The sequence below is a fragment of the Copadichromis virginalis genome, linkage group LG6 (genome assembly GCF_057382275.1).
Source record: "Copadichromis virginalis isolate Kocher_CV1m ecotype Utaka linkage group LG6, C_Virginalis_male_GT1.1, whole genome shotgun sequence".
NCBI classification, from domain to species: domain Eukaryota; kingdom Metazoa; phylum Chordata; class Actinopteri; order Cichliformes; family Cichlidae; genus Copadichromis; species Copadichromis virginalis.
In genome coordinates this window covers 43,486,787-43,513,951 of record NC_140623.1, presented here as the reverse complement: position 1 = coordinate 43,513,951, position 27,165 = coordinate 43,486,787, and the positions used below count along the sequence as shown (strand labels likewise).

Genomic DNA, 27,165 nt, shown 5'->3' with positions numbered 1-27,165 from the left:
TATTTGACAACAGAAGAAAAACACAAACAAAGTTGGCATGTATTTTCATTTAGATTTCTTTTTTTATTTCATGCCGAATTAGATATTTTAAAAATCAAGCGCCAAATCACAAAGTCTCCTCCCTGTTTGTACTGTAAGGTCAAAACCCTGCAGTACTACAGAGAACCCCAACAATCAAATGATTAAGTAAGAATGATTGAATGATTCTGTACACACACAGACACAGGCTGTTTATTCAGTTTAAGAGGAACAAGTACTGATAAAAACATCGATCAGTACTGATCGATGTTTTTATCAGTAGGGGAGACCGGGGATAGTTGTAACACTTCCAGTTTCTCCAATCAGGGCTAAGTTTCAAATGATGTGACTCATCCTGTGCATGCCCAACTCAGTTCTGCTATCACATGTGAAAAATCAGCACATTTTGTCAAACACAGACAATTTAACACAAAAAAAAGTAAGTTTTTCTACTTTATTTCAATGTGTAATAGCATTATCTGCTTTGCAGTTAAACTCATCAAACTTGAATTATGTTATTTGTATGTCTATGGGGATAAATTCTGTCTTTAGTGCTAATGTTTAGCCGTTGGCTGTAATGTTAGCGAGTTCATGGCTATAGGAGTCTGGGTCAGTTGTAACAATAATGCAGATGTTACCGCACTATTACTTTAACTTATATTAAACAAGTTGGGGCAACAACATCAGCAGAGAGAGGTTCACTGGTCGCTTTTGTATATGCGGTTAATGCCATTGGCAACACAATTACTTCACTGTTTGTGTTCCCACACATACATTATGCAGACCACTGTGTCAGAGATGGACCAGTAGGAAGTACTGGTAGTGGAAATAAATCAGGATGGGTGCAAGAAACAGATTTCCTCATCTTTCTGAAGCACTTTGCAAACCACACCAAGGTAAGCCATGATAAAAAGTAATGGAATTGCGATGCTGGTGAACAACTACATTTTTTCAGCTTCATTGTTATGTTCAAAATTGGTGCAAGAGTTGTCGGTTATAATGCCCACTGAGCCAATGAGGCCAAACTCAAGGAAGACCAACCAAAATGAATGAAATATTCAGTTGCAGAAAATTCCATAATTTGTCTTTTTTGGGGGGTTGGAATATGTTCAAAAGTTAATGTCTGCATTCTGTCACACACACGGCTACATAAATGGATCTCTGCACAACTCCTCCATCTAATGCGCAGCACACAGTGCAGCAGTCGCAGCCTGCAGCACGTCCTCCACAGTGGAAATAACAGTTTCTCTGTAATCATCTGGATGCTTATAATTGATATATTTCTTTGTAAGTTTGTAATAAACTGTATTGTTTTATTAGTTCTGTGTGTTACTGTGTTTATTGGAGTGACTGTGACCACAACACTTCCTCTGGGATGACTAAACATTCTGGTGGGGATAAAGGAAGCGTCGGTGACGTGTCCGTGACACAGCAGCAGCTGTCACCTGTTTTCAGCGTGGGCAGATCTGAACTCTGATCTCGTCTGATGTTTACAGAAAGGCCTGATTCTGTCAGTCGTTTAACATGATGTGACTGTTGCTCATTCTCAGCCAATCATCACCTTTCCCTGGAAACTCGGCTGATGGGTTTTGTACGGATTATTAACCCTCGGCCAGGATGCAAGGCTGCATTAAAGCTTGCTGATTAGAGGCGTGGCCTCTTTGACTGACGGGTGGATGCGACGCTGGCGGCTGCAGCTGCCCGCGGCCTGCCTGAACAGAACGATATTACAGCATTATAGCGAAGGAGCGATCCAGACGAACGACTCTGTGTTTTTAATCCTTTTAATCTCAGTTCTGTGAAACATCAATAATAAAACTTTTCCACGTTCGTGCTGCTGTCAGGATCCCGCTGCACACAAACATATTAACACAAAACCCGAGGGCAGTCCAGGAAGTAGATCCTGCGTGATCGGCGCCTGATGGACGTGGCTAACGTCTGGAGCTACAGCAGCTTCTGCTTCTTGCGAGCCTGAAACTGCTGCGTTTTGCTTTTGATGGATCTGACGAGCAGCGACAGACTCGGGTCCATCTGCGTCGTTGTCGCCCGAGCGTCAGACTCTGCTTCCCGACTTTTCCTGTCGCTCTCCGCCTGCGTGGGCGTGACCTCCTGAGCGCCCTCCAGGCGCCGCTGCTGCTCCTCCCGCCGGCGCTGCTTCTCGGCTACGATGCTCTGCGTGGCTTTGGTCTTCTTGTAGCTGGGGTGGGAGGGGTCCAGGTTGAAGAGATGGGAGGTGAACATGGCCTGGAAACGAGGGTCTTTAACGTCCACCTGCAGAGAGGGAGAGACGGGACATTTAGCTCCAGGTGTATCGTAAGGTCAGTTTCACGCACACCTGAACCTGGATTGGCCCAGACGGGTCTGAAGGTCAGCGCCATCGTTTCCCACTGCGGTCACATCATGTGACCTGCTGCCATCAGCCAAACGATGCAGACCAACCAATCCTGCACAAACAGACTGAGGAGCGGCCGTTTGCCCCGAGCGTGACCTCCATCACCCCCACCCACCCAATGCTACATGCAGAATAACTCCATCACTGCACTCAAACTTAATCACTAAGGTTAATCATTTATTTATGATTAACCACGCCCCCTCCCGCCACAACAGTAGGCCAAACGAAGCGCAAGGAGCGTCAGCTATGGTTCGTACGTCCTGTGTTGTCGGTTGCAACGTTAGATCACGCGATCGTGAAGGCAAGAAGCTGGAAAATCGCCTCTCTTTCCATCGTTTCCCCTCCTGGAGGCAACGGGAGTTTTCTCACGTATCCGATATTACTAAACGAAGACGTCAGGCTTGGATTGCAGCGCTCACACGAGCGGATATCGACTTCTCTGCCATCCCTCGTTTTTTGTTGGTTTGCTCGCGGCATTTTCTTTCCGCTGACTTCTAAATAAATTCATAGGTCTCTTAACAGGCTTTTAGTGTTATTTTGAATGCGCTGAGGTCATAGGTCATTAGATAAAACATCCTAATGTGGGATGCTGCAGAGCCACGTCGTGTTGACGGAGTAGCTTATTATTTGGCATTATTGCAGGCAAACCAGCATATGAGCGTGGGTGTAACAAAGCCAGACTGGGCTCCAACGCTGCCCACGGGGCACGAGCTGACTGACCGGCACACAGCGCTGCTTGATGAGGTTGTGAAGGTTTGCTGTGTTTTGGTGAACATGTGCCCAGTGTGGTTGTCAAACCAGGGCCAATGACACTTGCTCTTGTTGAATATTCATAAAACTGCTGTGTTGCGTTTACAGTTCATTGTAAATAATTGTACTTTCTGTGAAGCGGTTTCAGTAAAACAGAAAAGAAAAGTCTGTTACTTAGCAAGAACAGCTGGCATCGCTCGTGGATCGTTCATCTAGAGCTGCTGAGGAGAAGTTAATGTTATGAGCGACCTCTGGCTGTATCCTGGTCACATGGTCAACGCACTCACAACGGCCAAATCTCGTACCCAACCGTTTGTGAATCAGATGTGCGCCGTGAATGCGCCGACTCCACAGACAAGGCACGCGAAAATATGGGGATAGGACAACGGCGGTAGGCTGCCCGGGTTTCCGCTCCACTGCCTTTTTTCAGACGGGTCCACATTACCGATGCACGCCGTTTTTCTTCCAGTTACTGTCTCTTGGCGTCCGGTCGCGATACAGCCCTTTGTCTCTTGCGCTGGTTTTAAGGTTCTGACGCTCCTGCTTCCAACACAGTGTGTTTGTTTTGATTTGTGGCCTTCTGACATGGCGCCGCAATCCCACAATGCACTGCGGCGCGACGTCAACTCCAAAGCCCTATTGTCTGTAAAAGCAGGGAGCCTGAATGTTGTTGAACTCCTACTGTGGCCAACAGCGAGCCTGGATCACTGCAGCTCATCAGCTCAGCTGTGAGTTCAGCTGTTCTCGGCCTCGTGTTCACAGCAGCACGTTGTTCGCTTTCATTTGAATCCTGTTCAGTTCAGGCGACCACAGAACCACAGAGGTCAAAGGTTAAGCTGGCGCCTCGCTACAGTTTTCAGCCGGCAGCCATTGAGAGTATGCTCACCTGGAAGTGGTCGTCCTCCGGCAGCTCCTCCCCTTTCTTCAGCAGCTTCTTCCTCTTCTTCTTGCTCAGGTTCTGCTGCTCCACGATCTTGTCGTAGTTGAAGTGTTTGTGTTTGTCGTCGTCGTCCATCAGCAGAGCCATCTGAGCCTGGAAACACACACACAGTTTACGTGGGACAGGCCGAAACGATCAGATCCAGAACCGGCCCGGCCGAGCCGCGACCTCTGACCTTCTGTTTCTGCAGCTCCTCCTCCTCCTCGGCCGTCCGTCGCTCTTCCTCCTGCTTCTTCTTTTTCTTCCCTTTCTGTTTCTTCTTCATGTCTGCAGAGACAAAATCAGAGACCCTGAAGCTCTGTTGGTGGACACACACACACACACACACACACACACACACACACGCGCACACACACACACACACACACACACACACACGCACACACACGCACACACACGCGCACACACACACACACACACACACACACACGCACACACACGCACACGTACGCACACACACACACACACACACACACACACACACACGTGCGCGCACACACACACACACACGCACGCACACACGTACGCGCACACACACGTACGCGCACACACACGTACGCGCACACACACACACACACACACACACGTGCGCACACACACACACACACACACACACGTACGCGCACACACACGTACGCGCACACACACACACACACACGTACGCGCACACACACACACACACGTGCGCACACACACGTACACGCACACACACACACATACACACACACATACGCACACACACATACGCACACACACACAAACACACACACGCACACACACACGCACGCACACACACACACGCACACACACACACGCACACACACACACGCACACACACACACACACAAACACACACACAGACACACACACACACGTGCGCACACACACACACACACACACACACACACATACGCACACACACACAAACACACGCACGCACACGCACACACACGCACACACGCACACACACACACACGCACACACACACACGCACACACACACACACACAAACACACACACAGACACACAAACACACACACACACACGCACGCACACACACACACACACACACACACACACACACACACACACACACGCACGCACCTGCAGCACCGAGCTCCTCGGAGAAGAAGGGGTCGCTGAGGTCGATGTCTGAAGGAAGCTCGTCGTTGCTGAGCGCTCCCTCCGCTCCCTGATGAGGAGAAACCATCAGACAGGTCGGTGACATCATCACACTTGGATATGATCGGCGTGAATACAAACGTCTCAGGCTCAGCGTAAAGAGGCTCAGAGGCGTTCGTCAGTATCCAATCAGGCTGCAGCCTCAGGATGATGTAAGCAACACGTGTTGGACTGAAACCAGAACAAACAGCGTCTGAACTGCTCCAATAACCTGCATTATCCGGGACCCGGACCAGAAGCTCAGGGCTGGTTTATAATTATTTATAATTACAGCTGATCACAGATAATCTGGCGCGCCTGCAGTGTCAGCCTCACTCGGCGAACTGCTGATGTTCGGTTTTCCAAAACCGATTCAGGAAATTGATCCGACATGTCAAAGTAAAAGCAGCAGCTCTCACAGCGGAGCATCGTGGACTAACGAAAGCTGGAACGTTCCATCCAACAAAGACGCCGTTTGCGTCTGCAAGCCACGCCCTCACCTGTTCACTCTCACACTTCTTCTGCTTCTTCTTCTCTCTCTTCTTCTGCAGGAACTCCTCCCAGGGCGTCAGCACGTCTTTGGCCTCCAGCTTCTTCTTCACCAGCTGCTCCGTCGTCTCCTTCAGGCCTGCGGCGTGGAGAAAAACACTTTTAAAACAAGCCCCGCCTTCAGGCCCGACCTCTCCTCGTGTTAAGAAAGCAGGAAGTGAGGCTGCGTGCTCGTACCTGGCACCCAGGTGACCTCCATCTCCATGTCTTTGTCCTCCTGCACCTTCTTCTCTTTCTCCTGGATGCCTTTCAGCAGCTCTCTGTACTTGGAGATCTGCTCCTCGCTCTTCGTCTTCTCCTCCTGCGCCTCCACGACGCGCTCGTCTGTCCGGCACAAACACAGCACACCTGCTCGGCGCCGCTTTCACATTTCAGCAGTCAGAAAACCGTCATGTTCTCGTGTTTCTCACCTGCCGCCGTCTTCACGTCCTCTTCAAAGGCTCCGTCACCACCGCCTTCCTCCTCCTCTTCGCTGGAGGAGGCCAGGTAGGCTCTGAAGTCCATGTCCAGCAGCTCGTCTTTGTTGAACTTCCTGTTTAGGGCCGTCACGCGCTCGTGATCGGTTTCATCCCACGTCAGCTGCACCTGATCGGGTCGACACAAACACGTCACCGCCTGCTGCACGGAGCTCCTGCCCTGACGTCAGCTCTGAGTAACAAACTTCATTCGCACAGGTGAACCCGCCTGACATCATCACACCTGTAAAGTCTGCCAACACTCTTCCTGTCGCCTCTGATGGCGAGTGTCGGGGAAGCGCTTACCTTCGAGGTGGCGGTCGCAGACGAGGTGAAGAGCTTGGGCGTGTAGGCCGACAGGTTTACGTCCGTCGCCGCGTCTTTGGGCTCCTCGTCAAACTTCACGTCATCGGGAACGAAGCTGCTCGTATCAGGAGAAGAGGACAAGCCGTGAGATCCTTTAACGAGCTTCTAAAGTCGATGATCGACATTGAAGCTGAACAACATGACGCGTTTGGCTTTCATCAACAAGCTGGAACAAATCTGTGTGTAACTATTGGATGATTAACGCGCGCGTCATCATGGTGACCCTGCAGCGCGTGCACTCTGACCTTTGACTGAACTAAAGTTCATGGATGGAAGCTCAGCTGGGGAATGTTAAATACTCAGATCCTGGCTTCCCTGCAGACGTCCGATTCAGGAACGACTACATCTACAAACCTTCATTATGGAATAACTGAAGCGGGGAAAGCTGAAGTTTATCAACAGGAACACATGAGTCACTTTAGTCTGCTCGCTGACACGCAGGTCCGAGCGCAGCTAGCGTGAGCCTGACGTGCGCGCGTTTGCCGTTTGCTGACGTACCGCAGGTCGAGGACGGAGCAGCTGCTCTCGTACTCGTAGCCGTCGCACTCCTCGTAGATCTTCGCCGCCGTCTGGGCCGAGTCGCACTCCGCCACGGCGTAGAAATACTTCAGACGCTTGAACTGGTAGTCCCGCAGCTTCTCCCTGTAAACCCTGAGAGCACACAACACCCATGACCGTCTGACAGGTCAGCAGGGAGCCCCGCCCACCTGATACTGCACAGCTGTTTTTAAGTGTACACAGAATCACTGGTGTCCAAATGCAGCTTGTTTCAAAGCAATAAGGTTACAGTTACAGCCACTTCATTAGGTACACCTGTGCATCTGCTCGTTAATGCAAATACCTGATCAGCCAATCACAGGGCAGCAGCTCAGCGCATGCAGACATGCTGAAGTTTAAACTGACCCGACTGATGAAGAAAGGAGGTTTCAGAGACCATGAACGTGTCACGGTTGTGTTTCTGCTGATCTGCAGCGAGCAGCAGCTCCCTGAGTGAAACGCTAGCAGAGGCGCCGCTGTGATGGCGTGGAGCGCTGCTCCAGCAAAGCTCAGGTCATCTCAGACGGTTTCTAGAACACCACGATGAGTTTGCTGCACTCACTACAGCACCTGTGCGATGATGTCATGATGATGTCACTCCAGCAGATGTTGAATCTGATGCATGAAGAATTAAGAGTGCAGGGTGTACCTAATGAAGTGGCCTGCATATTCATGTAATCCACCTTTTATGTTGAAAAGCCAACAAACGTCCCGCCGGTGCCGAACCGTCAGAGCCGACGCAGCCTCATGACACAAACTTTCCCACGAGCTGCTCGACTAACAAAGTCTGGCTGAAAACTGCATCTAAATCCCGCCTCTCTGTGACATCATCATTACCTCTCCTCCTCCGTGTCGTCCTCCGAGTCGTCGGGCAGCGCCTTCAGCTCCATCGGTCCCTGACTCTCCTCCGCCTTCAGCCTCTCCTCCCCAAACTCTGACGGGTAGATCTGCAAGCATAACCCAGCACGCACTGTGCTGATCATCAGCACTTCCCGGCTCCGCCCACACACAGACAAACCCACGCAGGTCTCCTTACCTTCACAGAGAGCACGGCGCCGCCTTTGGGCGTGAAGGATTGGAGCAGAGCCAGCAGGTCTCGGGCCTTCAGCCGGTCCCAGTCCATGTTGCAGACGGCGAGCCGCGCCGACACCTAACGCGGTGAGATCGTGTTAGCAACGTTTCCTGGTGGCGCAGACTAACCTTTGACCTTCAGCCTTTACCGCACACAGCATCACCTCGTCGCTCCGCGGCGCGTCTTTGCACAGCTCCCCCCAGTCGTGTTCGATCTCCTCTTCCTCTTTCCTCAGGATGGCGCCCACGTCGTCCTCGTCGTCTTCGTCCGAGCTCGTCTCGATGTTGCCCTTCCCCCGGGCCAGATCCGGCCCGCTGTCGCTGTCGTCCCCCGAATCCAGGCCCGACTCCTCTTCATCAGATCCACTCGCCTCGTCACTCTGCGCCTCCTCCTCCTCCTCATCAGAGACGCTTAGGTCATCTTCATCCTCCTCTGCAGACCGCTGCTCGTCATCATCTTCAACACCTGCATCAGCATCGAACAGAAGAGAGACGGTCAAATCGTTTCTGACACGCTTACCTGAGCAGGGTCAAAGGTCACCTGGACACCCCTCAATCATCCACACAGTGTTGCTATGGTAACGGCGTGTTTTTACCAGAAGTTCATTAACATGAAAACATCTCCTGACCTTCAGAGAGACTCGCTGCTCCTTTAGGCTGCTCTGCTTTGGCGCCGCCAACGTCCTTCTTCTTCTTCACCTCTGCTGCTTCCTCGCCCTCGCCAGCTTCCTCCCCCTCGGAGTCGGACAGTTTGTAGAAGCGCTTCAGGTCCTCAGCGGAGGTGTGGTTGATGGGCCGCCCTCGCTTGTCCACCGTGTACTTGACCTTGAAGCGCTCGTCGTGGAACATGGACTGAAAGCGTTTGTCGATCTTGACTTTGCGCTCCCTCTCTGGCATCTCCCAGAACCGCGGGTCCTTCTGGACCCGGAGGAAGCGCTCGTCCCCGTCTGGGCGTTTTTTGGACGACATGGCGGTAAAATCCCAGCGTCACCTGCAGAACAGAAACCAGTTAAAAACCACGTTTCACACCGAGCTGGTTTCTGCTCGGACGTCAAACCCAACCCCCAGCCTCTTGATGGACACACGTGTGGCATTCAGGGTCATTCAGTAATCCTCATTACTACGATCACCGGCTCGTGCAGGACTTATGAGGTCGTAGAACTGAAAACGCTCACGTTTTAAAACACAATTTTAATGCCAACAACAATGACACGGAGCAAAGAAACGTGCAGTGGTGGACAACATGAACTCTGTGATGTCAGTGTGTACAGCGCCAGTCCTTCTTCTTCATGACCTCCGCTGGATCTTCTGGTCCTGAAGGACGGAGACTCGCTCCTGCCTCCTCCGAGCTCCAGGCAGACCACAGTTTGTCCCCCGTGCAGGAGCAGTGTGGAGACAGTCTGTGCAGCAGGCCGGTCCAGTGGACGGAACGGCTGCCTCACAGCTCTGGGTTAGAACCTGCTGGTTGTCCCGGCTCCTGCCTGGGTTCCCTCTGAGTTCTCCAGCTTCCTGCTACATGCTGCGTTTACAGGTGCCGGCTGACAGACCGGCGACCTGCCCGGGTGGACCCGCCTCTCGCGGTGTGAGCGCTGGGACAGGCTCCAGGCTTCCAGGCTGTGATCGTCCGAGGAGGCAGGAGCTGAGGTCCAGCTGAGGTCACGAGAGGTCAGCGGCGTGTAAACACGCCCCTTATTTCTCACTGTCATCACAGACGTGTGCGAACCGACGCAGCAACCGGTGATGACCTCACAGGTATCAGTGTCGTTGAGCCGCGATGAGCTCAGACTGCAGCGCCCAGACGGTTCTTATCGATCTCACCGTTTTATTGATCTGACGGTTTTGAATCGTTCTCTGTGCTCTTGTCTGTTTCATCCTCTGAAACTTTTGGAGGTTTTAAAGAGGATCAGGTTTGAAATCATCGCTCAGTTTGCGCCGCACACCTCAGCCTGGCTTTCTGTTTTCATGTTTACAACCTGGAGACACCGGAAATAGCTGAGAGCACAGGAAACACTTGAGAGGACCGGAAACAGCACGTCTACGCTTGAAACATCTGAAACACCTGAAACAACGCGAGCTTTAAATTAAACTTAGAAACTGGTGAAACTTTACCGACACAGTGTCCGCTCCTCCGCGATCTCACACACGTGTTTACCCAGCTTGCAACGCTGTAGCATCATCTGCTCCGCCCCGCCCCTTTCTCTAAGGCGAGCGAAGTGGGACAAACAGGAGCGAAACGCGGTTTAAACACAGCGTGACACGGCAAACAACAAACGCAAATTATTTTATTAATTTAATTAATTTAATTTTATTAAATTAACTTATTAATTTAATTATCACTGTATTGTTTATATATTATTTTATTTAATTTAAGTCATTTTATTTTGATCTTATTTTATTCAATTTTACTTCCGTTCTCAGGCTGTGATCCGTTTCCGGGGTTTCCGGTGAGCTCAGCTGAGGCTGGTCCGGGTTTTGGGTCTCTCCCCTCGGAGGTGACCCGGTGTGGAGGCTCGGAAGTCTCCGTGTTGGTGTCTGTGAGTTTGTTCCGCGGGATGAGCGGCAGGCTGTGTCGGAGGCTCCTGCGGCTCGGCCTCCCTGCGAGCTCCGCGGGCGGCTGGAGCCGGCTCTCCGGGGCCGGTCTCAACGGGACCGGGCCACCGGGGGCCGGGCGCTCCGGGCTGTCGGGCGGAGGCCGCATGAACGTGTTCAGCAGGGAGATGAAGCAGAGGCAGAAGGACTGGGCCGCCCAGCTGCAGGACAGCCAGCAGTACGACTACCTGAGGCAGGAGGTGAGCCCGACCCACACACCTGTCCGGTTTTCTGTGTCTTTGTTTCTCCAACTTTATTTCAACAGAAACTTTAACAACAAACACAACACACGGAGAACACGCTGCACAACTGTATTCCAAATCATAACACAGTGCAAGAGTATGTATAAGTAAACACACCAGACAGAAATACAGATTAAACGGGGAAAGTGACTCAGACACACTGAATAATTAAATAAGACATTAAAATATTACAAATATTCATGTTTTTAAAGCTTTCTTGTTGAGACAGGAACAAACTTTCTGTTTCTGTCCTGAGAGTGGACAGCTTACATTTACAGATGTGGAGTTTGATCGATGAGGGAAAAGCACGAGAGTCTTTCTCACTAAAGACGCTGTCAGAGATGAAACTAACGATATGTTTCCATAAAAGCTGAGTAAAGGCAAATGTTTCTGTATCGCTCTTCTGTTTTTGAAGGAAGCTTTGACAGGATCAAATCTATGAATGAGCTTAAATGAAATCTCCTTCACTTTGTTAGTAAGGAGGATTTTTTGTGGCAAAGACCAAACCTTTATCCAATCAGCGCCCTCGACAACATGAGTCCAGAAAGAAATGGGAGGAGGAACAGAGATAAAGAGACCTAATCTACAAGAGGAGAAACACATCTGACCTGATGGAGACTCTGTCAGGACAGGGCGGGGCTTGGACAGGTGTGGGGACACTGGGATGTTACACCTGGAAGGAAGAGCCAGTGTTATTGAAGAATACCATCATTAAACCAGTTTTCAAAGAAGGGCGATTTATTCTTGTAAAGATGTTACAGATGTTCCAAATATAACATCTTTGTGGAGAACGGTGATGTTTACAGATCCAAGAGTCTGCTGATGAAAGTTTGAGTCCAGCCACCCAAATGTGAAAACACGTGATGAGAGGAAGTCCAGATAGATGCTTTTACTCCACTTTTTTGAAAGCATCATTTAGGGAACTGAAATCTATCAAATTTAAGCCACCATTGTTAGAATTGTGATCAATTTTGTTTTTCCACAGAAAATGAAATAACAGTTTATCAACAGAGTTTCCTGTGTGCTCTGCACGCGTGTAGTTATGCAATTAGAGATGTCCTGACTGACGTGCACCACAAATGTCCTCGTCTTCCTCCTCTCCGCCTCCCTGCAGTTCCATCTTCATCCTCCACCCTCCCTCTGCACACGCTCAGACCAGGTCAGCCTCTCTGACCCTGAGCGGTCCCTCTTATGTCCATCTTCAGCTGGTCCTCATCCTCATCAAACATCTGGATCATAGAGAATGAGATCAGAATTTGCAGCTGGGTTTGACACCACCATCAGTGATGACCTCACTGAATGAATCACATGTTGTTCCTGTTGTTTTGTCTAAAGGGGGGGAAATGATTTCATTATAACAACCAGACCCAGCCACGCTGATCAGACGTCCTGTGCTGTTGGTTTGCAGGTCGGGAGTCGAGTGGCCGATCGGGTTTACGACATCGCACGGTGAGTTCCTGACGAGGCAGCTGGACCCATGTTTCACACAGTTTAACCACAGAGAGACACGTCTGCTTCAAAAGTCATGGAAATCATCTGAGGAGGTCAAAGAGCAGGAAACGTTCACACAGCCAGATCACTCCAATGCAGTTTTGTTTCTATAGCAACGATCACAACAGCAGGCGCTTTATATTGTAAGGTAGACCTACGATAATACATGCAGAGAAAAACCCAACAATCACATGACCCTCTGTGAACAAGCACTTTGGCGACAGTGGGAAGGAAAAACTCCCTTTTAACAGGAAGAAACCTCCAGCAGAACCAGGCTCAGGGAGGGGCGGGGCCATCTGCTGTGATTGGTTGGGGTGAGAGAAGGAAGACAGGATAAAAAACAGTCACCGTTTGTCTTCCTGTCTCCTCAGGACGTTTCCTCTGGCGCTGGACATCGGCGGAGGAAGAAGTCACATCGCAGAGCATTTAAGCAAAGTACAGTGTGTGCGTGTGTGTGTGTGTGTGTGCGCGTGTGTGTGTGTGTGTGTGTGTGCGCGTGTGTGTGTGTGTGTGTGTGTGTGTGTGTGTGTGTGTGTGTGTGTGCGTGTGTGTGTGTGTGTGTGTGTGTGCGTGTGTGTGTGCGTGTGTGTGTGTGTGTGTGCGTGTGTGTGCGTGTGTGTGAGGTCACCGCTGTGATCACATGTATTCAGCAGCTACAGACGGGTCGGATTTCCTGATCAGAGATGAACCGATGAGCACAGCTCAAGCTAAAGCTCTGCTGTTTCTGCTATGACGTCACACTGTTGCTCATGTTAAACACGATAAACATAAAGTCACGAGCTCGGTGTGCAGAAAAGGCCTCAGACGAGTCTTTGTTACCTCGGTAACGAGCTGATGTCGTTTAGATCTCCTTATATGGTCATCTCCACAAACTGTCTGTAGTTCACCAAAACAATCAAATAGAAAACCTGAAATCATTTTGTGAGGTTGGGAAACCAAAATAAACAAAGTTATAGAGGAACTCTTATTTATAGTTTTGGATTTGTGCGATCACAGACTGTCTGAGGAGGTTTTAGGTGAACATGAGACTCAGAGTCAGCAGCTTTGACAGCTGCAGAGACGACACCACAGCAATAAAAACACTGAGATAAAACTGAACATATAACAGCTACAGACGCACAGCTTTCTGGGTGCTGCCCCTCTGTAGGCTTCCCAGAGTCGGTCAATCAGCACAAGGTGGAGACAGGAGCTAAAACATTTCAGACAGAATCAGAAAAAGGTGGATTATTCTGAGTTGTGAATCATGTAAAGCTGCTGTCAGAGTCAAAGAATAAAACCAGAGAGCGGGAGATGAGCAGAACGTTAAACATGAGCTCAGATGTTTGTTGCCTGCGTCTGTGTGCGCTGCACGAGTTTCACTGCTGTTATGATGAGCTCTGTGCTGACGATGTGTCCCGCAGGAGGTGGTGGAGCGTTTCTGCCTGACAGACGTTTCCCAGCAGTCTCTGGTGGGTCCTTAGACTCGTACTCAGATATCAAAGATGGGGGCAGGAGTTTGAAGCAGACTGCTGTAATTTCATATGTGAATGTTGTTTTCTGATCAGAGACGGAGGAGGCCGAGCGAGATCCCGACTCACTGCGTCCTGGCTGACGAGGAGTTTCTGCCGTTCAAAGAAAACACCTTCGACCTGGTAGTGAGCAGCTTGGCGTGAGTACCAGAGCTCGTTTCAGTGCAGGTTGTTTCAGTGCAGCTCGTTTCACTGCAGCTTGTTTCACAGCAGCTTGTTTCACAGCAGCTCGTTTCAGTGCAGCTCGTTTCACTGCAGCTCGTTTCACAGAAAAGGTTTGAGTGACCGACTGTTTGCTGCAGTACCAACTTCAGCCACGAGATGGCGTCTGAGCTTTTTTTAATGGTTTCCTACAGTAGTGTTTTATGTCAGGTTCATGTTTTCTTGTTTTTTGTGTCTTTTTTATAATTTGTGTGTCTTTGTGGTTGTTTTCAGTTTGAACCTCGTTCTAACATCTTACTTGGTTATTCTGAGTCTCTGTGCCTGTTTCACTGCCTTTCACAGCTTTTTAATAACTTCCTAAATAAAATTCAAATTCAAATTTCATTTGTCACGTACACAGTCATACACAGTACGATATGCAGTGAAATGCTTACACAACTGCTCGTGACCTAAAGCAAAAAAGACTATGAATAGGATAGGAAATAAATATGAAAATTAAAAAGGGTAAATTTAAGTAGGAAGGAATAAAATAAAATATAAAAATTAAAGTTGAAAATAAAATAACTGTACAACAAAATACACAATATAGAACTATATAAGATGTATGAAGAAATATAAATAAATATATACACAATAACAGCAGCTGTACAAGTATTAACTGGAAATGAAGAATATAGTGTCCAGTGTTGTGCGATCCACATTATGTCTTGTGCAGTGCAAATATGCTTAAAGTGATTTAAGTGATGAAGTGAAAACAATGTCCAGAAAGTCCAGTGTGTGTAAGAACCATATGTGTGGGTCAGTACTGTGTGGTGGTGTGATTGAGAGACCGTATCGCCTGCGGGAAGAAGCTCCTCCTCAGTCTCTCTGTGTTGGTCTTCAGGGAGCGTCATGCTCGGAGATGACGAGCACGTTTCCGGCGTTGGCGGTACCTTCCTGTCTGCAGCCTGTTTATGTTTCTTTTACACTGTTTAATGTAAATGAAGTCAAATATATTGATCATGTGATTTGTGCTGATTATCTCAGTCACAGTTTGAAAAGATTAAATTCATCATATATTTTTAAATGGTTGCTAATGGAACTGAAGGACATCGTGAATAAATAATAACCGATAATCATGTCGTTAGATTTTTATGTCCAGAAATGCAACGAGTGATTTTAAGGTTAAAAAAATCAAATGTATGAAATAAAGTGGGTCTAGACTGAGAGGACCAGGGTTTGTTATGAACAACATGTGTGCTCATTAAAACTGCAGCTGAGCTTCATGCTTTTCAGTCTGCACTGGATCAACGACCTGCCCGGAGCTCTCAGACAGGTGAGACGAACCTGCTGCGATACCATGACTGACTGCAGCTCGCCCGTTAACGTTTCGTTGTGCGCCGTCCTCTCAGATTCACCAGGTGCTGAAGCCGGACGGGGTGTTCATTGGAGCGATGGTGGGCGGCGAGACGCTCTACGAGCTGCGCTGTTCCCTGCAGCTGGCCGAGACGGAGCGGGAGGGCGGGTTCTCGCCCCACATCTCCCCCTACACCGCCGTCACCGACCTGGGAAACCTGCTGGGCCAAGCTGGCTTCAACATGCTCACTGTGGTGAGTCAGCGTGGCTGCATTTGTTAAACACGCAGAATGTTTTACATCAGCTCACGGTGACCTCTGACCCTTCCGCCTCTTTGTTCCAGGACATCGATGACATTCAGGTTCATTATCCAGGAATCATGGAAGTCATGACGGATTTACAAGGTACGAGCTGGGAACCATTCGTTTGAATCATGTGGTTCCTGCAACATTCAAACATGGCTCTACAGTCGCCCTCTTCACGTGGAAGGAAAGCGAACGAGGATCTGCACCTGATGAGCGCAGAGCCAGAAATGACGACTTCAGTCTGATCACAGCGACTCTCAGAGTCGTCGGCACAGAGCTTTAGGTGACCGAGTCCCAGGACGCCGGCTCGTGGAGGTCCCCGAGTGAACGTGCTGCTTTTATTCCTCCTTTCATTTGCCTGCAAACAGGCTTCAAACCGAGCGGCAGAGGCTCCGCCTGAATAAGAGAGCATTTCAGGATTCGCTGTTTAAGCTAAAACAGTTTGATGACCTCACTGCGGTTTGATCGCTGAACCGGTTTCGGATCTGAAGTCATTCGTGAGGCTGTTAGTTTGAACAAACTTTCGATTAAAGTTTAAAAGTGCAGTGTTCGTGATGTGCTGTGTGCAGGTATGGGTGAGAGCAACTGTGCGTGGAACAGGAAGTCGCTGCTGCACAGAGACACCATCTTAGCAGCAGCAGCGATTTACAAAGGTGAGTCTGAGCCGCTGTCTGATTGGTGCTAAATGACATGTGATACACTGATGAGTATTAGTAGCGTCAGATTCACAAAATGTGTGGACTGGCCGATTTTGTTCGTACCGCCCGGTGCACGCGAGGGAATCGGTCTGCTCCATGTTCACCTCGTCCGAGCAGGAAGCCAGAAAAGGTGCACGTGTACAAACCGGAGGGATGAGGAGACGCGGTCGGGCTGAAAGGAGGAACAGAGGATGAAGAACACCTGATCACCCTTTAACCCAGGGGTCCAACTCCAGGCCTCGAGGGCCGGAGTCCTGCAGGTTTAGACGTGTCCTTGATCCAACACAGCTGATTTAAATGGATAAACGACCTCCTCAACATGTCCTGAAGTTCTCCAGAGGCCTGGGAATGAACTAATCATGTGATTCAGGTGTGCTGACCCAGGGTGGGATCTGAAACCTGCAGGACGCCGGCCCTCGAGGCCTGGAGTCCGACACCTCTGCTCTAGACTCTAACCTGACGCTAGGTGAGGGTTTAAAGGGATAAAGCACTTCTGAGCGTGAGCACAGGCAGCGGTGTAGGTAACAGGTGGAGGCGTGGCCTCAGTTTGAATGAGGTTGACACGAGCACGTGCGTGAGAAGGTTCTGGGTTTGAATCTGCGTCTCTGCTAACAAACAAACTGTTATTCGTAATTAACGATAGTTGAACAAACACTGAAGCCAGTCAGAGCCGACGCCGTGTTTCTGTTTGCTCATCAGTGACGCGTCAGGCTGGCGCTTTAGTCACAGCGCGGCGGTTCATGTGTCACTGTGTTTTTCTCATGTGCCTGAAATGTTTCAGAGATGTACGGCAGTGAGGACGGCTCCATCCCCGCCACCTTTGAGATCCTCTACATGATTGGCTGGAAGCCTCACGAGTCTCAGGTGAGAACACCTGATGCTCCGTGCGCTTCAGTCTGTTTCTGCTGCGTTCACGGTGGAGCGATCTCCATCTTTAGGACGTGAGCGTGGCAGAATAACAAACAGCTTCTGCTTTTAGAAAAACCAGATTTTAGAACCATGACTTCAGCGTTTTTTCTCTTTCAGGCCAAACCGGCGAAGCGAGGCTCGGCCACCGCGTCGTTTGGAGATTTATCAAAGACCGGCTGACCGAGCGGCACGGACCAACCGTAGAGCCTCGGAGCCGACTGTAGACGCCATATTTAATGAAAATAAAATGTTTTAGAGGCAAGAAACGTGAACTCTGATGTACAGAAGACAAATATGATGTTGAAAGAGTTTGTCTTTGACAGGAAGTTGTCTTTTAGAAATCTAAAAATAAAAGCTGACACATCTGTTCACGTGGCTGAAACTTGAGAGAAACCAAACGGTTGAAGTGGGATCGAAACACTCAAATATCAGACACACAGCAGCAGCTCGGCGCATGCAGACGTGGTGAAGGCGAGCTGCTGAAGTCCAAACTGAGCATCCGAATGATGAAGAAAGGTGGTCAGTGACTGAACGTGGCACTGGTATCACTCCTGTCAGTGAGAGCAGGAAGCTGAGGCTCACACTCACAGACCTGGCCAGCAGATGGAGAAAGAGTTTGAGTTTTGGTCTGAAACTTTTGATCAGGGCTGTATCTGCAAATCAAAAACCTCAAGACCAGAGAGATCAGGCTGATCCCAAAACAGCGTTCATGAGGGTCGCCGCAGGGTGGAGCGCACCAGGGCGAGTCCCGCCTACCTGCTGTTTAACTGGTCCCATGTGAAATAACCTAAGATGATAAAAATATGTGAATGAGGAACTTTAATACCTGCATATGGGTTTGGCAAATAACTAGAGAAGATTTTTTAAAATAGTGTTTTAAAAACATTTTTGTTCAAAAATCACTCTGTGTGATGTCAGCAAATTAGGAACGAGTGTTTGCAGCCGCGCCATAAGTAGCCACCCGTCACTCAGAAGTTCCTCTTTCATAGAAACGCTGCTGCCGCCGCTGAGACGTCTGCAGAGATGCTGCTCTGCCTGCTCCTGTGTGTCCACGTCTGTCACAGCGCTGCAGGTAAGAACGCCTCCATCAGCATGTTCTCACGATTACAGCTGCAACAACGTAACACTGTTTCCTCTGGTTATCTAAGGAAGATAAAGGCTGTTATGTTATGAGACGATTATATGAAGCAGAACAAAAGGACAGAAACTGGAGTCGGTGTTAAGAGAATGAATATGAAAGTGTAGGCGCTGCTTCTGGAGCTGTTTGAGCCACGTGCAGGTTTTATTTGCCGTTCGTGTGTCTCCTCTCTGTGGGGCTCGCTGTGTTTCTAACCATGAGTCCGTCTGACTGAGAAACTGAGCCTAAACACACACACATAACCACGCTTACAGCCCTGCCCTGAACCCTCGCCCGCCTCCTGCGACACAAACGAGACCAAAACTTCCAAAATAAACTTCATGTTTTATTCACACAGACCATAAACTCATCAGGGAGGTGTTGACTAAGCTCGAGCCGGGGGCAGCAGATCGCCCCCGGCTGGCAGTACTAAGAATGCAGGTTTAAAAGGCTTCAGCATCCAGGCTGTAACATCTGATGAAGTGGTTCTAATTTTAAAAAGAAAAGAAACATAACTCCAGCAGGGCAGGAGTCTGAGGAGAGGAGCCAATGGAGTCAGTCCTGTGGGGCTCCGCCCATGGCCCAACTGTAGATGGCTGGGAGATAGCAGCTAGATACAGCTGGGCAGTGGAACCAAGTTCCTGCAGTCGCCCTGGGCACGAGGCGGGGGCTGGTGTTCCTGTATCCCCTCAGTCCATGAGAGAGTTGCTTCCCTGCAGCTCTGGGTCAGGGTCCTGACTGCTACATGCCAAATGCAGTTCAGATTACCTACGTGGAGTCACCTGGTGGGGTGGGACTCCATCGTTCGGCTGGGAGACGTCAACACTCAGGTGGGCATTGACATAGTTGGGAGGGGCCTGTGTTCTGTTTCTGGACTTACATGCAAATCACAGTTTGTCCATAATGACCATAACGATGTCCACAGGCACTGGGAGGCCGGGGACACCTCCACTCCTGGAGGAGCTGCAGCTCACGGTGGTTTTAACCCCAGAACCATAACGACATCATCAAAGAGGCCAGCTTACACCTGCTGACTCTGACTGTGGATCGCTTCACTGGCACAATTCACATAAACTTATTAAAGCAAACTAATCACATCTCATTTCTTATTATATGAGATAAATTCAGGTTGTAGGTTTTACTGTGAGTCTGTGCTGAAAGGGCACCAGAGGACGTCTGCCAGTGGTCCTTTAATACACCTGATATATGCGTGACATGCACGACTGCAGCCGTCACAGCAGAGTCACGGAGACTGAACTAAACGAGAAATCAAACAAGCATTCAGAATTTTTATTATCAGGTCAACAAGTCCAGAAAACTCAAGTCTGTCGCCTTCAGGAGCAAAATGAATAAAATGCAAATATTAGTAAAGTAAAGACATTGATTTTAAACCACATCGCAGAGCCGTCCATCAGGTTCGTACGCAGCTCTGAAGGCTGCTTCCTGTCAGAGAGCAGTTTGTTGGTTCCTCAGGCTCCTGAATCTCTTTATCTGAAATAAAGCATAACATGAAACAACAGACTAAAGATAGACAAAGGGGAAATGTCCTTTAAATGTTTAAAAGATGAAAATAACTGGAGGGAAGGAAGGCCGGTCAGCGTGGCGTGAGTCAGGAAGCATCTGATACAGATTCAGACATGTGACATCATCATTTCTGCTTTTTCCTTGGCAGGAATCCCCACTGTCAGCACACGGCAGCACACGGACGCTGTGCTCACCTGTCCTCATGCTCAGGGAGATGTAACCTGGAGCCGAGCTATAAGAGGCACCCGGGTGACTCTTCTCACCGTCCGTAACGGTCACGTGAACAGCAGTTCGAAGCGCTTCGGTTCCCGTAACAACAACGAGCTGCTTATCAGGAATGTGGTAGAGTCTGATACTTCGATGTATCTGTGCAATGAGAGGAAGACCGCCTATCTGAATGTGACCACAGACCCCAGCGTGGTGGATCGAACAGTCACCGGGAGAAAGGACGACCCTGACCGGAAGGTGACGGCTGCAGGTGCTGACACAGCGCCCCCCTCAGACTTGTGGAAAGTTCCTGTTGGCGTGCTGGCAGGAGCTGCACTGGTGCTGTTGTCCATGTTGACTCTGAGACTGTGGAAAGCCGAGAAAGCAGCGAGGGACACGAGGGCGGTGCTGAGCGAGGTGGTTTACGAGGAGATCGGACACGCCGACATGGAGCCCGGCCCAGCCCCTGAGTCCAAGGTGGAAACCCCTTACTGCTGCTCCGACGTCGGCAACCAGTCAAACACCTCCACAGCACCGACTGCTCCTCTGTACAGCAACCAGTGCAGGCCCCAACCTGAAGGACACGCCTCCGACACCTGCGTGTATCACCTTACCCAGAATCCTCTGCAGATAGAAAGCAGCTGCCGGAGCTCCTCCTGACTCCTTTAAACCAGTTATCATGGGTGAGGGGCGGGTGAGACTCCTCCCCCGCGTCCTGCTCCTCCCTTACTATCGAAGGACCATCACCTCCAAAAATTAACTTTCATTTAGTCAGACCTGTAGGCAGTGACTGAGACCATGAACCAATCAGGAAGCAGTTTACCGAGATCAGCGCTTTCCTCAGCAACTTCTATCCAATCAGAACACAGGAGCCCCTCCCACATGCCCTGGAAAGACCATTTCCATCTTTTAGATACAGTCTAATTATTTTCACGTTGCTGAATCAGTTTACGTACAAAATGTCTTAAAATATGACGAACAGGCTGCAGCAGCAGATGCAGATCTTTAATGTTATGTGTAAATTTATAAAAGTGATCTTTGAATAAATGATGTCAGTTTATTTCAGAATCACTGCTCTTTGGAAAGCAAAATAATAATAATAATAATAATAATAAACTAAACCAGCAAGAAATATTCATGCTTTAAAAGCTTGCAAGTTTTTTCTGCTTACAAATGATTCAAATAAAAATTTGTTCTCAAATTTTCTCTCAGAGGCCTAATGACCAAAGAGCATCAGTTTAAGACTTTAAATATAAATTATAAGAGAAAACTGTACAAGGCACAACACACACACACACACGTGGGTTATTCATGTCTTGTGGGGGCATCTAATTGACACAAAGGTCTCCCTAACCATCTACAATGAATGCCTAACCCTCACGCTAAAACCACATTTTTAGTCTCAAAATTGGGGCTGTTGGTCCCCACGAGTATAGTAAACCTCGAATTTTTGGTCCCCACGAAGATGTTAATACCCCCCCCACACACACACACACACACACACGTAATACAGTCCTGCGTTGCCATGACAGCGTCTTTTGTTGATAGTGGAGCTGAGGCTCAGATAGCTAACAGCTAACGTGTTTAACTCCAGCCGCAGTTTTCTGTCAGTATAATTAAAGTTTCCGGATCCCTGTGAGTCTGCGCAGTGCGGCACGATGGTGAGTAAAGTTTTACTTTAACCGGTGTTTTTTTCAGTCATGTTGTTGTTAGCATGTTAGCTTAGCCCTAGCCTGTTATCCCGATGAGCGGAACGTCACGCGCCTCTTACCCTTCCGTCCTCAGCCGCCGAAGGCTAAAAGCAAGAAGAAGGGCGGGAACGTGAAGTCTTCCACGGTGGTGGACGGTCTGTCCACGGAGGACATGTCCAAGGATCAGGTCAGAGCTGCTAACGGTGCTAACGTTAGCCTCTCACAGTGTGTGGAGGTGTGAGGGGGTCCATCAGGGGGTCCGCGGCCCGGCCCGGCCCCACAGTCCAACACGTAAAAGGCCCGATTATGATCGTAAAGTAACAAGTACACTGTCCACTTCATTAGGTACACCTGTAACCTCAGCCTGAGAAAATAGATTTACCTGCAACACCACAATCAGATGAAGTTTGAGGCTCTGTGTATTTCCTGCAAACGGCAGTTTTAAGCGGTACGTTTCAGTGACCTGAGCGTGTCTGACCTCCAGCTGGAGGACCACATCATCCACCTCCGGGAGGAGCTGGACCGCGAGCAAGAGGAGAAAAGCTACTTCCAGCTGGAGAGAGACAAGATCCAGGCCTTCTGGGAGATCTCCAAGAGGAACCTGGACAAGACGAAGGCCGAGCTGAGGAACAGGAGCCGGGAGAGAGATGAGGCTGAGGAGCGCCACCGAGTCGAGATCGAAGTGAGCTGCGCACGCGATCCTGGAGGTTTATTGTACCCTAATCCTGACTTTATCTCAACTTAATCTTAGTCCTGACCCGTCCTTGGTCACTGTCCAGGTCTATAAGCGGAAGCTGAAGCACGTCCTGTCTGAGCAGCACAACGCCATCACTGAGCTGAAGATGGAGGCCGTCTCTGCGTCCTCGCTGGTCGAGAAGAAGCACGTGCAGTCTGAGATCGCGCTCCACAGAAACGTTCAGGGTCTGCAGGCGGAGCTCACGGAGAAGAAGTTCCACATCGAGAGCCACATCAAAGCGCTGCAGCTGGTGAGTCGCTGCCCGTAAATCGATTTAACACTTGATTTTTACACCTGGACACCTCGGTGATGTCACTTCCTCCTTGACAGAAACATCAGACGGAGCTGATGGAGCTCACCAACCACTACGAGCACAGGATCAGAGGTAAGAACACCTGTGAGCTCGGCGCCGATCAGGTGGCCTTTCAGCCCTGGGACACCGACCTCCTCCTTCCTTTCCCCCACGTGTACTAGTTCCTTCCTATTCTTTTCCCACTCCTTCCTCTCCATTCATCTTCCTTCATAACCTCTGCTGCTGTTTCCCTCCCTGCGCAGACATCGAGGTGAAGTATCATAAGAAGATGCAGATGATGATCCAGGAGGAGAAGAAGAAGCGTCAGGTGGCGGTTGCCGAGCTCGACGAGAGGATGAAGAGTCGAGAGGTGGCTCTGATTGAGGAGCACGACCGAGCTCTGCGGAGAGTCGAGGAGCATTTCACGTCCACTCGGGAGAGACTGCTGACAGACCAGAGGACGCTCAAGGTGAGACCCGTGAGCCGGGACGGAGACTTCAAGGCTGTGACTCAGGAGGCGTGCGGTGGGTGGAGCACAGGGACACAGATTCAAGGTTTTTACACATAAAATAATATTTGGAAACTTTCATTTTCACAGACTTTGTGTTTGTTTGCAGTCCTCCAGCTTCAAAAGGTCAAAGGTAACACAGTTGGACATGAAATAGCATTTTTACACAAGATCTGATGGAGAGTTCAAAGAGTTCACGGCTGCCTGCAGGGTTAGGGTACCGAAGAAGAGCTTAGAGTTCTTCGAGAACGATCTGCTTCGTGCGACCTGTTGGGCCGCTCACATTTCAGCAGATCGGGCAGGAATGAGGATCTCGTTTCTGAGATGTTTGACCAGAACATCTTCACAGATCTGAAACTTCTGTCCAAGCTGTCTCATTGTGACTCACTTCCTGCTGTGGATACGAGTTACATAGCAGATCTTTTTAGAGCAAGTTCTTTATGAGGTAAAATATCTTCTATGTGTTTGCTGCAGAAACTGAAATTAAAGGAAACTTGCTGTTAAATTCTGGATCCTACATTTCCCAGAATGCTGCTTTTTGTTTGGGGCTCACTGCTCGATAAAGCTGAGACCTGCCAGCGGTGTGGCCGTCTGTCTTCACGCTGCGTTTCCTGTGTTTGGTAGGAGGAGCTCACGGAGGCGCAGAAGCAGCAGGCTCGGGTGTCCCGAGAGTTCTCCAAGGCTCAGGAGGAGAACAGAAGCCTGAAGGAGGCTCTGCCGGAGGCCCAGCGGGATCTGGCTGAGCTGCGCCGCCGGCTGGAGGAGCACAACCGCTGCAAGGCCCAGATGCTGGTGCGTTGCTAAAAGCTCCACCTCCCCCCACCATGGCGTTGATAGGCCCCGCCCCTGCTCCTGAGGCTGCTAGCATTACTAGAATGGTGATGCAGAGCATTTTTCCTGTTAATAACTTTATAGATTGCGGCTCATTGGGAGAAAGCACCATCAGGTCACATGGTCGCCGGGAAGCTCGCCCTTATCAGAGCAGAACCTGGACAACAAAACATTTCTGCTCATGGCTGATGTCATTCAGAGGGAGACCCGCGACATCAATTCTGTCTTTAATGGAGATCATGTGACCACAGCTTCCAGTCACAGCTCAGAATAATCCTTCTTTATCTCATCCTCTGAAACAAGCTCCTCCCACTTTCAACTGACATTTAATATGGACGACCGGCATCAGTGTATTACAATAATAATAACTATTATTATTATTATTATAAACATAAATGAGGTCAATATTAAACTAAGCCAGTGCAGAAAACAGATTCATGACCAAACAGGTGACTCAGGAACATGAAAGCTGAGCGGCAGCTTTACGCACCTGGAGGCTTCTCCTCATAAATCATCGGTTGTTTGGATCAGCAATCTCGTTTAAATATGTCACACTGCAGACAAACGATGTTTGAGAGGGGAAATTAAGTTTATAGGATTCACAGAAAGTGTGCAACAGTTAATCTAAATTAGGCAGGTGCAGAAATTTGGGCACCAGAAAAATGACATCAGTATTTAGTAGATCCGCCCTTGGCAGCATTAACAGCCTCTAAAGGCTTCCTGTAGCTTCCAGTGAGAGTCTGGATTCTGGTTGAAGGTATTCTGGACCTTCGTTGACTGGAATCCATGCCACCCTCAACTTTAATGAGACTCCCAGTACCGGCACTGGGCCCATGGCCCCACAGCATGATGGGACCACCACCAAATTGTACTGTGGGTAGTGTTTCTCTTGGCCTGCTGGGTTCTGTTTCCACCATGCACGCCGCCTCCTGTTGTGTCCAGAGAGCTCAGTTTTAGTTTCATGAGTCACAGCAGTTTATTCCAAATTGCAGCTGGCTTTCCAGTCGTGCTGTAGCATACCTCAGGCTTCTTCTGCATACTCTCTCATACAGCATCTCTTTGTGCACAGTGACACCATCTGCAGCCAGAAGGTATCCTTCCCCTAAACCATGATGTTGAACAGTCTTTGTTTCCAGTTGTTTGAGGCTCCCATGTTGCCACTGAGAACCTGTTCCTGTTCTGTTGGATTCACCTGCATGTAGGTCAAGTGTGGCTGAGCTCACCAAACAAATTCTCTGTTCCAATAAAATGGTAATAAAATGGTAAATGGCCTGTATTTGTATAGCGCTTTACTAGTCCCTAAGGACCCCAAAGCGCTTTTAAACTACATCCATTCACACACACATTCACACACTGGTGATGGCAGCTACATTGTAGCCACAGCCACCCTGGGGCGCACTGACAGAGGCGAGGCTGCCGGACACTGGCGCCCCCGGGCCCTCTGACCACCACCAGTAGGCAACGGGTGAAGTGTCTTGCCCAAGGACACAACGACCGAGACTGTCCAAGCCGGGGCTCGAACCAGCAACCTTATGATTACAAGGCGAAAGGTATCGAATCAATAAAACGACAAAGGTGCCTAAATTTCTGCACCTGCCTAACTTAGAGTAACTGTTGCTCACTTTGTGTAAACTTTATTTCACCTCTCAAACATCATCACGTTCGTCTGCTGTGTGACAGATTTAAATGAAATTGCTGCTCCAAGCAACAGATGATGTATGAAGAAAGATCATGAAAATGATCAGAGGTGCCCGAACCTTTGCACACCACTGTAAGTAACTGATGATGTCATCGCTGACAGGAGAGCCGGGCTCAGATGAAGGTCGTGGAGAGGGAGCTGAGAGATCTGACACTGGAGCACGATCTGCTGCTGCAGGCCTCTGAGAAGGTAACCCGCCCCCATCATCTCCTCTCCTGCCTCCATCCATGATGTTGACGGTTGTGACCATGTTGGCGTCCCGCAGGTGCAGCAGGAGCGCGACGAGCTGCTGAAGAAGCAGAGGGACGCCATCATGGACGTGCAGCAGAGGAGCGAGCTGAAGGCGGTGATGTTGGAGAGGAAGCTGGCAGCGCTCACTGAAACCTTGGAGAAGAAGGAGGCTCAGCTGTGCGCCGCGCTCTCGGCCTCCAGCGCCGATCCGACGGCAGCAGGCAGCGCCGCCAGCAGGCTGGAGGTAAAGATGGCGCTCGCACGTTTACAGGAAGCCAATCGTTAACACGAAGATGTGCAGATAAACGTCTCCACATCCAATTAGATCCGAGCGCTCACATGTCTGACCTTTGTAGGCCATCGTGGAGCAGAAGCACAACACCATCGCGGCCTTAAAGGAGGACCTGGCTCAGCAGCGTAAGGTGAGCGGTGGTGGGCGGGGCACAGCTCACCTGTCAGCAGCTCAGGTGGTGACTGACTGAGCGTTTCTGTGCAGGGGTACGACGAGCAGAGGGAGGGGCTGAAGACTTGAACCTGCGCAGCAGATCCTGGAGGGACCGGCCGCCACGAACTTGCCGCCACGGATTTGAAAAGAAGTTAAACTCTTTCAAAATAAAACGCATTTCCTTCTGAAGATGTGACTGAATCGTTCCACGAAGCTTCTCCAATAATGTGGAAAGAAAACTTGATCCTTCTGACTGAATATTTCTGCTGTTATTGTTTACAGACCTCACTGCTGCTGCTGATCTACCAAAACAAACTAAATAAAACTTCTTTTGGTTGGACTTTGAATTTTTATTGGTCTGCACTGAAAGGTTTTGGTTCTTTTCCCTTAAAGACAAACAGCAGGG

The 27,165-nt window shown here is 49.6% G+C and overlaps 4 protein-coding genes across 7 annotated transcripts; 3 read left to right on the top strand and 1 right to left on the bottom strand.

Moving 5' to 3' along the window:
* Nucleotides 1-83: 83 nt before the first annotated feature.
* esf1 (ESF1 nucleolar pre-rRNA processing protein) lies at nt 84-22,153 on the bottom strand. 4 transcript variants are annotated; one of them, XM_085460562.1, is made up of 15 exons: nt 22,098-22,153; nt 11,679-11,743; nt 8,869-9,230; nt 8,404-8,705; nt 8,205-8,318; nt 8,006-8,115; nt 7,130-7,282; nt 6,572-6,686; nt 6,221-6,395; nt 5,988-6,134; nt 5,762-5,889; nt 5,205-5,292; nt 4,276-4,367; nt 4,047-4,193; nt 84-2,289 (listed from the first exon to the last, which is right to left on the bottom strand). In XM_085460562.1, the coding sequence occupies exons 3-15, from the start codon at nt 9,206-9,208 to the stop codon at nt 1,963-1,965; spliced, it is 2,238 nt and encodes a 745-aa protein (XP_085316688.1). In that variant the 5' UTR covers nt 9,209-9,230; nt 11,679-11,743; nt 22,098-22,153; the 3' UTR covers nt 84-1,962. The 4 variants fall into 4 exon arrangements, with proteins under 4 accessions (XP_085316688.1, XP_085316687.1, XP_085316690.1 ...); XM_085460561.1 differs by lacking the exons at nt 11,679-11,743; nt 22,098-22,153 and adding an exon at nt 10,349-10,433; XM_085460564.1 differs by lacking the exons at nt 11,679-11,743; nt 22,098-22,153 and adding an exon at nt 10,349-10,433 and having other exon boundaries at nt 5,205-5,283.
* On the top strand, nt 10,654-17,847 carry ndufaf5 (NADH:ubiquinone oxidoreductase complex assembly factor 5). The gene is made up of 11 exons (XM_085460601.1): nt 10,654-11,028; nt 12,479-12,519; nt 12,933-12,996; nt 13,962-14,009; nt 14,106-14,209; nt 15,507-15,546; nt 15,623-15,820; nt 15,910-15,970; nt 16,441-16,524; nt 17,351-17,433; nt 17,596-17,847. The coding sequence occupies exons 1-11, from the start codon at nt 10,792-10,794 to the stop codon at nt 17,656-17,658; spliced, it is 1,023 nt and encodes a 340-aa protein (XP_085316727.1). The 5' UTR covers nt 10,654-10,791; the 3' UTR covers nt 17,659-17,847.
* On the top strand, nt 17,904-21,498 carry LOC146708615 (uncharacterized). The gene is made up of 2 exons (XM_085460610.1): nt 17,904-18,550; nt 20,268-21,498. Exons 1-2 carry the CDS (start codon nt 18,502-18,504, stop codon nt 20,984-20,986), a joined length of 768 nt encoding a protein of 255 aa, XP_085316736.1. The 5' UTR covers nt 17,904-18,501; the 3' UTR covers nt 20,987-21,498.
* LOC146708613 (dynein regulatory complex subunit 4-like) lies at nt 21,826-27,099 on the top strand. The gene is made up of 11 exons (XM_085460589.1): nt 21,826-21,987; nt 22,112-22,204; nt 22,502-22,699; nt 22,797-23,003; nt 23,084-23,138; nt 23,309-23,514; nt 24,178-24,345; nt 26,186-26,272; nt 26,349-26,558; nt 26,671-26,736; nt 26,811-27,099. Exons 1-11 carry the CDS (start codon nt 21,985-21,987, stop codon nt 26,844-26,846), a joined length of 1,329 nt encoding a protein of 442 aa, XP_085316715.1. The 5' UTR covers nt 21,826-21,984; the 3' UTR covers nt 26,847-27,099.
* Nucleotides 27,100-27,165: the final 66 nt, after the last annotated feature.

Coding starts and splice junctions, on each gene's coding strand:
- esf1 (XM_085460562.1), bottom strand. CDS start 9,208: ATGTCGTCCAAAAAACGCCCAGACGGGGACGAGCGCTTCCTCCGGGTC. Junction 8,706..8,868: donor AGCAGCGAGTCTCTCTGAAG/GTCAGGAGATGT, acceptor ATGCTGATGCAG/GTGTTGAAGATGATGACGAG. Junction 6,135..6,220: donor GGACGTGAAGACGGCGGCAG/GTGAGAAACACG, acceptor TGTGCCGGACAG/ACGAGCGCGTCGTGGAGGCG.
- ndufaf5 (XM_085460601.1), top strand. CDS start 10,792: ATGAGCGGCAGGCTGTGTCGGAGGCTCCTGCGGCTCGGCCTCCCTGCG. Junction 12,520..12,932: donor CGGGTTTACGACATCGCACG/GTGAGTTCCTGA, acceptor CTGTCTCCTCAG/GACGTTTCCTCTGGCGCTGG. Junction 15,971..16,440: donor AGTCATGACGGATTTACAAG/GTACGAGCTGGG, acceptor TGCTGTGTGCAG/GTATGGGTGAGAGCAACTGT.
- LOC146708615 (XM_085460610.1), top strand. CDS start 18,502: ATGCTGCTCTGCCTGCTCCTGTGTGTCCACGTCTGTCACAGCGCTGCA. Junction 18,551..20,267: donor CGTCTGTCACAGCGCTGCAG/GTAAGAACGCCT, acceptor TTTCCTTGGCAG/GAATCCCCACTGTCAGCACA.
- LOC146708613 (XM_085460589.1), top strand. Junction 24,346..26,185: donor GCTGCAAGGCCCAGATGCTG/GTGCGTTGCTAA, acceptor CATCGCTGACAG/GAGAGCCGGGCTCAGATGAA. Junction 26,273..26,348: donor TGCTGCAGGCCTCTGAGAAG/GTAACCCGCCCC, acceptor GGCGTCCCGCAG/GTGCAGCAGGAGCGCGACGA.